This window comes from Phoca vitulina, unplaced genomic scaffold (genome assembly GCF_004348235.1).
Source record: "Phoca vitulina isolate PV1807 unplaced genomic scaffold, GSC_HSeal_1.0 scaffold23, whole genome shotgun sequence".
NCBI lineage: Eukaryota > Metazoa > Chordata > Mammalia > Carnivora > Phocidae > Phoca > Phoca vitulina.
Window position 1 is genome coordinate 8,749,137 of NW_022589726.1, and position 14,703 is coordinate 8,763,839.

The following is a 14,703-nucleotide window of genomic DNA, read 5'->3' on the forward strand; positions in this document are numbered from 1 at the left end:
TCCATTTTTTTAAATAAGTATTGCCTAAAACCCAAATATTTGTTCCAACAACACACTTGTAAATAACTGTGACATAGATTATGTTAATGTTAAGATTGTTAAAATTGGTTAAAATTTTTAAGACTGATTAAAAACTAATATGACCCTATACCTCCTGTATACCTGAGAGCATGCATCTCTCAAGTCCTGAACTGTTGGGTAAGATAGAAGATGACAGATCTTTGTATATCTCAGGCTAACATCTCTTTGGGCTTCCTGGACTACAAGTCCAACTCTGAGCCGTTCTTCATGATGATCTCCACACCAGCACCTCATTCTCCTTGGACAGCCGCACCTCAGTACCAGAAGACCTTCCAGAACGTCTTTGCACCAAGAAATAAGAACTTCAACATCCATGGAACGGTAGCTTCCCCTAACCCTTGAATTAAACACTTGATATAAGTAACTGTATATTACCTTGTTAGGGAGCCTTTGGGCCATGTAGTTGGTTTTCCTTCCAGATCTTTTAAAGGTAATTGTACCTATCTTGAGTATAATAGCATAAACTTGCTTCAGAAGGACAGATAAGCTTCCTGCCACACATCCAGTTAGCAGCTGGAGAGTCCACAGGAAATATTTAAAGAAATGCTATCTTTCTTGACTACAGGCTCTCCTGCTAATCTCTGTGCTGGCTCTCCTCCTATGTGGCAGTGACTGAGACACGGCCCATGGGGCTGAGCTAGGCCTACAGCAGCCTTCTGTGGGTGGCCCTCACCGGGCCTGAGGCATAGGAAAGAAGGGGTGACATAGTGCAATATAATTAGAAAGGGAAGTTGAATGGAGAAATGAGCCAGAGCAGGGAATATAATTAAGGACCACAACCTAAATACTTGCCTAATATGCCAGTTACTTATACTTTCCTTGGCACAGAGGGTAGACTGTTCACTGGTTCAAAGGCAGAAGTTCTGTACTGCCTTGTGCCTGTTGCCCAGAAATCTTAATTACTGGTGAGGTGTGGTAGACAGAATGAGTCTTGGATTAGACTCAGCACTACCACTTTCGAGCCAAGGGATCTGACTGAGCGAGATGCTTAACTTCTGCTTTTCTATCTAAAGTGGGAGAAATAAATAAAGTGGGAGGTCCTCTTTCCTCGTGCAGCTGCAATATGGATTAAAGAAGATAGAAATATGCAGCACGTTGCCTGGCACATTGTAGGCAAATGTTTAAGTAGGATTTTTAAAGCTGAGAGAACTGAGTTTTGAACTAGAGGGCCATTCTCTATGTTCCGAAAGAAGTTAATAGAAGTTCCCTTAAGCAAGTAAGTTTAGAAATTTTAACTAAGTCACTCTATTACAGAATTTCTCAGAGTTATTCCTGTTCCAACATGGATTTCCAACAGGAGGATATGCTGTATAACGTTTCTCAAACATATTAACTAAGAATCCTTTGAGGCTGATAGTTTGGGAGATGGTAACTTAGGGCTTTATGAGTAGAGAGGAGAGAATTAATGATGTACGGGAAAGTTTTTGTTTTTTTAGAACTGTGAGTGCTTTATTTAAATGACAAGAACCCTCTAGATTTGGGCTTGGGGTTTTAGGAAATTGCTATGATGAGATTTTTCCCAAGGTTCTAGGATAATCAGTATCTTGGGTAGGAAAATAGAGGGTGATAGAATGATGGCTTATTAGGGCAAAACTTACTGGAAGGTAAAGTTAATATTTACCCTTTTGTAGCTTGGGTAGTAGACCCAAAGCATAGACTAGGTGTTATAGATTGTCTCCTTTTAACCAGTAGTTTCCCAATATCTTTCACTAAATCTCTTGGAATGCTGATTAATGCTGCTAACAAGGAGCCCAGGCCTTCGGAGCTACTGGGAAGAAGCTAAAGAATGAGTGATAATCTGTAGAAAGTGTTTTTTAGAGGAGTACATGGGGCAGGGGAGAGGAAATCTTAAGTTCCTTAAATGCTCCGGTAAGTTCCTTTTTGCTGAAATATAAAATGCTCCTTTTCATTATGTACTCTAGTAGTTTATTTGATTGTAGTGACTTGGTGCTAACATTTTTTTTTTTCTTTTAAATTTTAGAATAAACACTGGTTAATTAGGCAAGCCAAGACCCCAATGACTAATTCTTCAATACAGTTTTTAGATAATGCATTTCGGAAAAGGTAAGAGCTGCTACTTTCTCCATCTGGGTTGTCTTTGAGGACCTTCCAAATCAGCCCGTGAACAGGGGGCTGCACAATGTGGTTCTCTTTGAGACAAAATCAGAAGGTAGTGAGTTGGTGGGAGAGACTCTTTGATTGGGGTGTCTGCTGCCCCAGAAGGTGTAGGAGATGGTCTTTGGACCTCAGGACTAATAAAACTAATAAAACAATTCATTTTTATGACTTTTTAAAACATAATTGCAAGCTGGAGCCATTTGGTTAAAAAAAAAAATTTTTTTTTTCCCTATGTCTGAAGAAAAGGTCACTTTGTAAGAGCTCAGGCCCAATATTTGCATAAGACCCAAGGGTTTAGACTAGAGCAGAATATTTGCCATTGCTATTTGAAATTTCAAGGAATTTCTTTAAGTCAGTTCTTAAAAATTCATTACAGTCTCTCAAGATGTATTTAGATTATACCAGGGGCTAGCAAACTTTTTCTGTAAAGGGCCAGAGAGTAAATATTATAGCCTATCAGGCCAGACAGTCTTTGTCACAGTTGCCCAGCTTTGCTGTTGGAGTAAAACTAGGCAATATGTGAATGAATGAGCACAACTGTGTTCCTGTAAAACTTTATATAAAAATAGTGAGTTGTTTAATGGGTACAGAGTTTCAGATTTGCAAGAAGAAAAGGTTCTGGAGATCTGCTTCGCTATGTGAATATACTTAATGCTATTGCTTGTACCCTTAAAATTTGTTAAGATGGTAAATTTTATGTTGTGTGTTTTTTATCACAATTTAAAAATAAAAACAGTGGGCAAACTGGCCCATCACTATAGCTTGCCAACCCCTAGTTTAGACCCTTAAACGTTGTTGTGGCATGAGTCTATCTGAATTAATCTGTGCTCATCAGTACTGAATTGACGGCTTTCCCTTCCATTTGTTTCTCCTCTCATCATCAGTGTTAATAAAACTAACTGGTTATTAAAAGCCTCGTTTATTTCTTTGGGAACAGTTAAATTTATAATGAACTAATTGTGTTCTGGGATTTTCTAATCTTTTTTTTTTTTTTTTTTTCAGTGAGTGGTCTGAGGAAAGGAAGTTTAGGATTTGAGCTTTTGGGGAGCGTGGTTTGGGGGCTTTGGGTAGTTTTGTTTTGGACTTCTCTCCTGCTTTTTTGGCAAGATAGCATTCCTTCAGCCATTGTTTCTGAAATCCCGTTGTCACCCTCTGTGTACATCCAGGTGGCAAACTTTACTGTCAGTTGATGACCTTGTGGAGAAACTGGTCAAGAGATTAGAGTTCAATGGGGAACTTAACAACACGTACATCTTTTATACTTCAGACAATGGCTATCACACAGGTAAGGGCAGACTGGGGTGTTCCCATGGCCTTGATGAGGTGCTTTTCCTTTTTCACTCAGTCAGTAGCACTAGCAGGGAGCTCTAGGCCTGTTGTAGCGATGGATAGGCCAGAGGGGGAGGGTGCTGCCCTCAAGACCCCTCTGGTTGGAGGGTCAACTCATTCGCACATGGAGAGACCAGGTTTCGTTATTTGTTATTTCATGTGCCAAATTACATGATGTACTAGGAGTTGGGAGCAGAGAGTGAGCTTGCTAGGTTGGAGGCAGGCTTTAGGAAAAAGGTAAGAAACTGAACTAGATTTATTTTTTTTAAAGATTTTATTTATTTATTAGAGAGGGGGAAGGAGGGAGCACAAGCAGGGGGAGTGGTAGAAGGAGAGGGAGAAGCAGACTCCCTGGGGAGCAGGGAGCCCCATGCGGGGCTCCGTCCCAAGACCCTGAGATCATGTCCTGAGCCCCGAAGTCAGGCGCTTAATCGACTGAGCCACCCAGGCCCCCCAAAACTGAACTAGATTTAAAGGGCAAGTAGACCTTAAAGACTAGGGGTAAGAGATTTTATACAGAAAGACCAAGAGAAGGTTGTCTTGGGGGAAAACCCCTTTCTTGTGAAATTGTGAGATGTTTTATTGATTTTGTGTGTGTGTGTGTGTGTGTGTGGATATTTGTGGTTTTTGTTTTATGTTTTTCAAAACTATGAGTCAACCCCATATCCTTGACTTTCCTTTTTTCCACTTGGATTTTCTTAAAAATGAATGTCTTCTTTCCCCAGCTATCAATTTCATAAACTTGAAAACTACTAACCTGAGGCTTGCTTGCATAGGAGCAGATTGATGAGGCATTTAATGTTTTGTTGTGAATATTTTTAAACACTCAAAGTAGAGACTAATAAAATAACCTCCATTTCCAGCTTCAGTTTTCAGCTACATGTGGCCAGTCTTTCGAATTTTTCCTACCTTCCCCATGTTTGTCTTTATTTAGCTTAGAGGGTTTTGAAGAAACTTCAGACATTGTGATCCTGTACATCAACACTACATTGTGCATCTGCCTAGTTTATTATGTATCAGGGCCTAGACAAAGTCCACATGCTATCTGTATTTATTATGTGCCCTGAGGCTGGTTATTGCCACTGATTTATTGGGAAGAGTTTTTGTTGTTGTTGTTCTTTAGAATATCTCACATTCTGGGTTTGGCTAATTGCATTCTTGTGATGCTTTAACTTGTGTTTCTGTAGTCAGCATTTTCTATAGATTGGTAGTTAGATCTAGAGTCTTAATAGAAATGGACATTTTCAGCGAAAATGCTTCCTTGGTGATACTGATAGTACTTCCTATTACATTACTTCATGCTTCATGGTGGTGTCTGGTTGACCCACTTGATCGATGCTGCTATTAATCGATGGCTCATGGGGTGTCAGCCTGGGCCTGTCCTATGAACCTTTTGTGGCCGAAGCTTCCATTGATGATTGTTGCTTTTTTAATCCACTATTCTCTCAAAAATGGCAAAATGATGACTTCATAACCCTGTCCTTCCTTTTGCATTTATTAGTTGGAATTCCTTAGAGAAGAACTCAACTGTTTGGTTATCTTGAAATGCAGTTTATTCAGGAAAGGCCAGATAAATGTTTTTGTCCCTTTATTTACAGTTTTTAGAGTAACCTCATTCAATTGTAGTCAGGTTGAGTATCATACATAAATGATGTATTTGTGTTTCAGTACTTTCCAGTCTTGTTTTTGCTGAATTTGTCCTATCTTAGACCAAGGAGTCCCCCTAGTCATTTGTTTAAAGATGAACTCATGGGGCACCTGGGTGGCTCAGTCGGTTAAGCATCTGCCTTCGGCTCAGGTCATGATCCTGGGGTCCTGGGATCGAGCCCCACATCGGGCTCCCTGCTCAGTGGAGAGCCTGCTTCTCCCTCTCCCTCTGCAGCTCCCCCTGCTTGTGCTCTCTCACTCACATGCTCTCTCTCTCTCAAATAAATGAATAAAATCTTTAAAAAAATAGAAAAAGAAAGATTAACTCATTTCCTGCCTTGTAGTAATAAGAGACCCAAGCAATTGTAAACTTTCCATTAAAGCCCCATAAACAGTAGAACAGAGTTGTTTTCATTCTTACTGTCGATTGAGTGAATGTGTGAGTGACACTTCTGTCCTGGCTCCTGGTTCCATCTTTACCCTCTGTATTTTGTTTTCAGGACAGTTTTCTTTGCCAATAGACAAAAGACAGCTGTATGAGTTTGATATCAAAGTTCCACTGCTGGTTCGAGGACCTGGGATCAAACCAAATCAGACAAGCAAGGTAGGTGCCTGAGAAACTGATGCTGTTTACAGGTAGCACTTGCCTGAGGAAAGAAGGCTGCTTCTCTGAAGAGGAGGCTGATTAGATTTCTCTTCCTACGAGGATGAAGTCTGATCGGCTTAAGATCTTGTAAGTGTATTAATAAGCCTTGGAGATGGTGATTCCCTTTTTTACTTTTATTTTTTTAACTCCTGGGCACCTTCTATTAACTGTATTCCCCCCCCCCCCCCCGGATATATACATATCCTATCAGTATGAGTATCTTTTATTTGTCCTTCAAGACTGTAAATCTTTACTTTGTCCTGGAGCAGTGGCTTTCCACCGGGGTTCTCATCAGCATCACCTTCTGAAATTGTGAAAGGTTCAACATCCAGAATGGTTCTAATGGACTCACTTGGACTAGAATAGAGACCCAGCCTCTGCTTTTTTTTCTGCAGCTCACAGATAATTCTGAGAGGCAGCCCAGTTTGGGACCCACTATCCAGTAGATCAGAGCTCCTCGGGCTGATCGCCCTGGGGACCTTGTTAAAATGCAGATAGAGATTCTGATTCTGCATTTCTGACCTCCCGACTGATAGCTGCTGCGGGTCTGACCTCACTGAGTATAAGGCTATAGAAAGCATGTCTTCTGAGGATTTCGTCCCTCTTTCTGTGGGACTCTTCCTCACTAAAGCATTTCTGTTTTACTGATTCTCTCTCCTAGAACTATCATAATGTACCACTTTCTTTTGTTGCCATTTCCATTTGGTTTCAGTATCTTTTTCAAACTGGGTACCTAATACTGAGGCACTTTGTTCCTGGAGATTGGGGGCACTCTGATCCAAAACACTTTGGTCTAATGCTTGGAAGATAAGAATTGATAAGCTCTACTGGTTATGTCTTCTTTTCTCTAATAACACAATTTCAGTCCCAGCTCTGTGAGACAAAAGAAAATGAGCAAATACATCATTTAAGCTAAAATTGGAAAATGGGCCAGATTTTCTGGGTATACTAGGTACTTTAGTCTAATTTGGGGGTTTAATGTTTAAGTGTCTGTAATTCACTTCTTTTTGTAATGCTCATGATGGAATTATGTTGAAATTCTTTCAGAAAGGTAAAATGGCCTTCATAATTTCTTTTGAGTTTTCTTTTTTTCTTAACACCTACATTCCTAAAGCCAGTCACTTCCCACTACAAATTCAATACCCTGTAAATGGTCTTTCAAAGGAGATAGGTGAGTTTGGAGGACCATTAAGCCTCTTTTTAAAAACTTTATTTATTTGAATTTTTTACTTTTATGATGTATTATTTGTTTCAGGGGTACAGGTCTGTGATTCATCAGTCTTATTTAATACCTAGTGCTCATTACAACACATACCCTCCCCAATGTCCGTCACCCAGTTACCCCATCACCCCACCCACCTCCCCTCCAGCAACCCTCAGTTTGTTTCCTGAGGTTAAGAGTCTCTTATGGTTTGTCTCCCTCTCTGGTTTTGTCCTGTTTCATTTTTTTCTGTCTTCCCCTATGATCCTCTGCTTTGTTTCTTAAATTCCACATATCAGTGAGATCATATGATAATTGTCTTTCTCTGATTGACTTATTTCGCTTAGTCTTAAAAGCGTTTTCTTGAACTTGGTGTTGGGAGTTGACTCAGGAGAACATATTGGCAGCTGTGTGCATTTCCAAGGAGCAGGGCTACTAGGGCCACTTCTAACCAGCGTGGGGAAGGAGGCTGAATGAGAACAGAATGGAATGTGTCAGCCAGCTACCCATCAAACTGTTCCTTTTATCTTCAAGTTAACAGTGGCATCTAAATATTAAAATCAGAAAAGTTCACCTTCTCTAAGCAGTCTAAATGAAACCTGGTTCCTAGGAAACCATTTCAACAATAATATCTATCGCTTAATGACTGCTTAGTGTGTGACAGGTGCTATTCTAAGTGTATTAGCTATATCAGTTCATTTAACTGTCACAGCCTTATGAGATATAGATAGTGTTACACCCATTTCACAGATGAGGGAACTGAGGTATAGAAGTTAAATGGCTTGCCCAAGATGATGTAGCTATAAAAAACCAGAGTCTGGCTCCAGAGTCTATACTTAACCATTACCGTATAGCTCAGAAAATATTTAAGTATCTTCTTGTGCTAGCAGGCTTGGATACACAGCACTGAGCAGTCAGGGGAGATTGGTTCTTAACTCGCAGTGTCCAGAGAGCCAGATCCTTCAGCTGTAGTTGTCAGTGAAAGCTTCTGAGGCATTTGAGCAGCGACCTGGGTGTTGAAAAGGATTTAGTCCTGCAGAGATCTGTGGGAGGGCATTCTGAGCAGAACAGTAAATGTGAAAGCACACATCTGAGAATGAGCTGGGCTTGTTCAGGGGACAGAATGGGAGCTGTACTGAACTACTTTCACTTCTAAGTGCACCGTCTCTCTCACCTCCTTGTGTTTGTATGGCTGATTGCTCCTTCTGTTTGGAATGCCCCGCTTATGCCCCTTGCACCTCACTAATTGTCCTTTAGAGCTTCGGTTTGGGGCTTCTGTCTGGAGAGTCACTACAGACCCCCGCCCCTACTTGGGGTAGGTGCCCTTCCCATGTGCCTAGCTGCCCTCACACTTATCACACCCTACTGTTTTTTTTTTTACTTGAGGAGTTCCTAGAAGAAAGGCACTGTCTAAGCTTAGAATACCCAGCCCTTAACACACACTGGGGGACATCCATGTTGCTTGAATGGTTATTATCAAGGTCACATAGTAAGTGGCAGAACCAGGACTGAAAATTAACTGTCTGTTCTTAAAATCCATGTGTGTGTGTGTGTGTGTTGCACTGCTGTGCTGACAGATGTAGTGTGAGCAGTACGAAATGCTCAGCCTCCACCTAGCACAAAGAATGTCAGAGATGGTGGGCGATTCATCATGTGTTGGCAACATAGTTGTCTTGGTGCCAGTTGTCCTGTGTGAGTGGCACAGGGTTATGAGTTGGGCATAATAAGCTGAGCTGTCAAAAGCTGATGGCCAGAACGGCACGTTTGACCAGTGGGCTTAGCTTTGTGGTAGCTGTTGGAGAGCAGAAGCAGGTGATATGTGTGGATGCCAAAGACTGGCTTATTGAGGTTTTCTCTCCTGGCTGGAAGTTAATCTAGCTTTAGATTTGGTGGTAGAAATTCTTCAAAAGGGTTTTAAGAAAGGAAGAGGTTAGTAGGAAAAAAATGGCACAGCATGATCCAGGAGAAATAGAACTGAACTGGGGGGTCAAGAAGACAACATATTGGCTTTAAGACTGGCCAAATAGGCCTTGTTTCCCTGTGTGAAATTGGGAGAATGGTAAGTGGAAAATTCTCAAGTGTAACTCAGTGACACCCTGGCTTCTTCCTTATAGGGAAGATGGGGCTGAGGGGTAAATCCAGATGAAGTAGCCCAAGATGTGGGGAGTCCTCTGCTTTCTTATGCAATAGTTCATTGCTTTTCACTGCATGGATTTGGGGTGCTCTCTGGTGTGCTTGCGGTCTTTCCTTTGATAACCCTACATGAATCCTGTAATATCAGGGCTTAAATGTCCATTTGGAAACCCGATGTATCCTCCAGAGAGCTGTCTTATTTTTTCTCTGTAATTCTGTAGCTCTGTCATTCTTCTAGAGCTAAAAAGTAAGCAGCTCCAAGGCATGATATCCTTTGAATTCATGCCCCAGAATTTTCTTTTTTTTTTTTTTTGCCCCAGAATTTTCTAAGAGCTTTTATTTGATCAGAATATCTATATACGTAAATCCTAAGAACATTCCCAAACTGTGAGGCTGTGATTTATGAAATAATTTACTTCTGTTCTTGTCAGTGCTTTTCAGTTCCAATCCATAAATGAATCTTTAAGTTTATACTTAGTGATAAAAGCAATACCATTTTAGGAACTTGAATTGCTAGTGTTTCTAGAAGTCATTATGATCATGGGCCTATAGTATCCATTCTATTTCTTGTTTGTAAAAACCAGAGACAGGTAGAATTCTCTGTTGGATTCTTCACTCATACCCCACATCCACTAGAAGTCTCCCATCTTCTGACGTAGTATCCTGATTTTGAGATTCTTTATCTCTTAGTCAAACCAAAGCCTAGAAGGGAAGAGAATTTGCCCATTATTTTTTAGGGAAAATATAATTATTGTAGATAGCTGGGAACAGAGTCCTGAGATGATGTCTATGATACTTGGGACAAATCTTAGTGACTTTTGATTTCTACTGAAACTTACAGACCTTTCTCCCCATAGAGGAGACTGCCATTTGAGAGAGCCTCCCATCGTATAGCTGATGGCTCTTAAGGCAATTCCTGATGAAACAGGCAGTCCATTTTATATCTCTGTGGGTTTTATTATTTTGGTGTTTACTTTTTTTTTCTTATAAAACTGCTTTGGACATGTTAGTAGTATCTGTGGATTTGGCTTTACTTCATGTTCTAGACATGACTGAAGATATTTCAGTCACACATCAGGGTCTTTTGGCCTTGATCCGATTCTGGAAGTTATGTTTCTGCTTGTCTCTTTTTTCCTGCCATGATCTCTTCCATATTCATACCCACTCTTGTTGACTGTATTCAGAGTGGCTCAGTCTGCCTGGGAGACTTGGAATTAGGGAAGATATCTCTTACACTGGGTCTTGCATAATCCCTAGAGACATTGTTTTTTGGTTTTTGGGTTTTTTTTTAAGATTTTATTTATTTATTTGACAGAGAGAGACACAAAGAGAGAGGGAACACAAGCAGGGGGAGTGGGAGAGGGAGAAGCAGGCTTCCCGCCGAGCAGGGAGCCTGATGTGGGGCCCGATCCCAGGATTCTGGGATCATGACCTAAGCTGAAGGGAGACGCTTAACAACTGAGGCACCCCGACATTGTTTTTGTGGGGTTTTTCCTCAGTAACTTTTATACTTAACGATAGAAGCAGTACCATTTTAGGACTTGAATTGTTAGTGTTTACAGAAGTGATTATGATCATGGGCCCATAGTATCCATTCTAATTCTTGAATCTAGAATTAGAATCTAGGGGTGCCTGGGTGGCTCAGTCATTAAGCGTCTGCCTTTGGCTCAGGTCATGTTCCCAGGGTCCTGGGAGCGAGCCCCGCATCGGGCTCCCTGCTCATCGGGAAGCCTGCTTCTCCCTCTCCCACTCCCCCTGCTTGTGTTCCCTCTCTTGCTCTGTGTGTGTGTCTCTCTCTCTGTCAAATAAATAAATAAATAAATCTTTAAGAAAAAATAGAATTAGAATCTAGTTCTCTAACTCTTATCACTTAAGTATAAAAGTAAAGAAAGGATTCCCTTTCCCGTGAGTGGCTTACCATTGAATGGTAATTTCTGACAGCTCAGCGTTAAACTAATTGATTCAGAGCCAAGATAAGTATATCACTCTGCCCTAGAGAGCCATCATAGCTGCCGGGAAGCCTGGCCCCTGAGGAACAGAACAGTGCTCTGAAGAGGTTCTCTTGCCTTTTATGTCTGTACTTTTGGTTTTGTTTTTAAATGAAAAGTTCCTGCGTTAGGTTTTATTTTTTTCATCCCCCTTTGGCCTTTGCTCTCAGTTTTCTCAACAATCCTGAACACTTTTATTTCCTTTCAGTAAATGGTAGCTTTTCAAGTCACCAGCTGTTGATTTTGTTTCGATTACTTCTCTTTCACTTCCTCATCTGTAAAACGGGAAATACTGCATCCTAGGGTCGTGGTGAGGATTAATGGAGGATAAACCATAAGGGCTGGCACAGAATAGGTGCTCAGTAAACATTAGTTCCCCTGGTTTCCCTGGTGGATTGCCTTCACCACTCTGAAAGCTTTTCCTAGCCTGTGATTTAAGTGACTTTAGGTGTGTGCTTCGGCCCTATGTAGGCCTACAGTGGCCACCAGCCACTGCGCCTGTTGAGCCAAAACATGGGGTAGTCCAAACTGAGATGTGTTACAGATTTCAGACTCGGTTCAAAAATAAAAGCTAAAATCTCATTAAATTTTTTATATTGCACATTTGAAATAGTACTATTTTTGATATATCAAGTTAAATAAAATATATACAATGAATTTCTTCCCCTTTTTCTTTTTACTTTAATGTGGTCACTAGACAATCTTAAATTACATACGTGGTCCCATTATATTTCTATGGGACTATGCTGGTTTAGGTCCTAGAGGATTTGTACAGAAGGAAAATAGTCTAATAAACCAAAGAAATAAGGCAAGGTATAAATGCAGGACAGTAACCTTAATTCCTAGAGTGTTTATTTATCACATCTTAGTTTTGTGCTCCTTAAGGAAACTTTTATCGATGCACTGTTGGAATGGGTTTTCTGCAGTCTCCATAGCCTGTTGCAAACAAATTTTTTTTAATCCCCCTCCTTCACCTCCCTATTGCAAACATTTTTTAGTAGCGTTATCACTTTGAGAAACTACAAAAAGGGCTAATATCTTCCTTGGTAAGAAGCATGTCAGGAGTCCATTTGAAATCAAATGTAGTGAACTGTAGAAATACAAGTTGTGAACACTTTGTATAAAATAATTAGCCCAACATTTTCTCATGATTCTTCAGACTTGGGGCAGTCCCAAAGAAGTTTCGAAAAATGTTTTTTGATCAATAACAGTATGGGTTGAATAGATACATAACTTCCCAGGGGCATGTATTACAAGTCTCATAAACCTTTATGTTTTGTTTTTTGAATTATTGTAGTTAAATGAATCAGTGAATCAGTAAGACCTCAGTAAGTCTGGGCTGTACAAAAGATAATAACAACAAATGCTGTTTGTCTCATGGGTGGGGTGGGGGAAGAGTTTTATTATAGATAGAAAAGGAAAACCAGACCAGCTGTGTTCTAGATTGCTTGTTTTTTTTTCTCATTCTCCTAGATGCTCGTTGCCAACATTGACTTGGGTCCTACTATTTTGGATATTGCTGGATATAACCCAAATAAGACACAGATGGATGGGATGTCTTTATTGCCCATTTTGGTGAGTATAAAGCCCTCAATCAGGCCTGAGCCAATACTCTGAAATAAATTGCAGGTTGTACAAATTTAGAATTAAAATTTAAATCTTAAACTGTGAAATTTGAGGAACAGAGAATAGAATTTTTCTCTTCTCTGTGGTGGGAAGGAGTCTTCTAAAAGACTGATTGGACCACTTATAAACAGATCTGTATCTTCCCTTCTTCCCTTCTCCCCCTCCCAAAAGCCCATCATAAACAAAGTGAGGACAGATGACAAATTGGGAAAATATTTGCAACATATATGAAAAAGGGTTCTTGGTCATAATAGATGAGTTCTTGATCAAAATAGATGAGTTCCTAGAGGGGCGCCTGGGTGGCTCAGTTGGTTAAGCGACTGCCTTCGGCTCAGGTCATGATCCTGGAGTCCCTGGATCGAGTCCCGCATCGGGCTCCCTGCTCAGCAGGGAGTCTGCTTCTCCCTCTGACCCTCCCCCCTCTCATGTGCTCTCTCTCATTCTCTCTCTCTCAAATAAATAAATAAAATCTTAAAAAAAAAAAAAAAAAAAATAGATGAGTTCCTAGAAAGCAAAGATTAGTATCCCAGTAGAAAAATGGGCAAAAGAAGGGAACTAATCAACTCATGGAGGAATTAGAAATGGCCACAGTAAATGCAAAAAAGATTGCTCCAGTACTGATCAAAGAAATGCTTAACTGAAGGAGGCCTTTATTGCTTACAGAACCGGCAAAGATTAAAAAGATTTATACCCAAGTATTTGCAGAAGTCTGAAAAATGAAAACTACTCAGACTGATTCATAAAAGTGTAGTCAGTATGAGCTGTCAAGAGGCTAATTTGACAAGACCTTTCACTTCAGAATACATACCTTAAGGCACACCTTACTGGCTCAGTCAGTAGAAGATGTGACTCTTGATTTAGAGGTTGTGAGTTCAAGCTCCATGCTGGGTGTAGAGATTAGTTAAAAATAAAAACTTAAGGGCACCTGGGTGGTTCAGTTTGTTAAGAACCGGTTCTTGATTTCAGCTCAGGTCATGATCTCAGGGTCCTGGGATCGAGCCCCACTTGGGGCTCCCTGCTTAGTGGGGAGTCTGCTTCAGGATTCTCTCTCTCCCTCTGCCCCTCACCCTGCTCTTTCTCTAAAATAAATAAATCTTTTTAAAAAAAAGTAAAATCTTTAAAAAAAATAGAAAACACATATTAAGCGGTTCCATCTGGGAATTTATTCTAAAGAAAAAAAATTAACTCAGGAAGTATTTGAGTACCTACTGTGTGTCTGGCACTGCACAGAGCTAAGGATCTGTGGAACAATCAATATTAAATTGGAAGGATCAGTATTAAAATGTGTTAGCCATTTATGGTAACTCACTATAGGTGACTATTAATCCTTGATTTGTCTGAATGTGTTACAATTTATTATTAGGTAGTATGTGCTTCATACAAGAGAATACATGTCACTCACGTAAGTTATAAAACACAAGAAATACCCAGGAACTCATCATCCCATTTAAGAACTCAAATATTCCCAGTACTGGTGCATCTACCTATATGCCTCTTCCCGTCCTACCCATCTATCCGTTCCTGCCCCATAGGAGTGATCATATTCCTGAATTTCATGGTTATCATTCTCTGGATTTTATTTTTTAGTAATTGTCATGTACGTATCCTTAAACAAGGTACCTTAGTTTTGATACTTTTTTGCACTCAAAAAAAAAAAAAATAATGTAATCTGGGACTTTTTTCAATTCAGTATTTTTCCCAAACTGATACATGTTGTTCACAGATGCCTGATACTCCATTGTATGCATCAAAACTTAATTATCTGTTTTCTTATTAGTCGATAGACCTTTCTGTTGTGCTAGTTTTGTTTTAGGAACAGTGCTGTTGGGCGCCTGGGTGGCTCAGTTGATTAAGCGTCAGCCTTCAGCTCAGGTCATGATCTTGGAGTCCTGGGATCAAGTCCCACATTGGGCTCCCTGCTCAGCAGGGAGTCT

At 40.3% G+C, this 14,703-nt stretch overlaps 1 protein-coding gene across 1 annotated transcript in view; it reads left to right on the forward strand.

The window, feature by feature from the left end:
• Positions 1–14,703, forward strand: part of GNS (glucosamine (N-acetyl)-6-sulfatase) — a 55,429-nt gene that overhangs the window by 12,867 nt on the left and 27,859 nt on the right. The window contains exons 6-10 of the mRNA XM_032420457.1: positions 235–402; positions 2,063–2,145; positions 3,366–3,484; positions 5,676–5,779; positions 12,617–12,718. Coding sequence (XP_032276348.1) covers positions 235–402; positions 2,063–2,145; positions 3,366–3,484; positions 5,676–5,779; positions 12,617–12,718 — 576 coding nt within the window. The remainder of the gene's footprint in view (positions 1–234; positions 403–2,062; positions 2,146–3,365; positions 3,485–5,675; positions 5,780–12,616; positions 12,719–14,703) is intronic.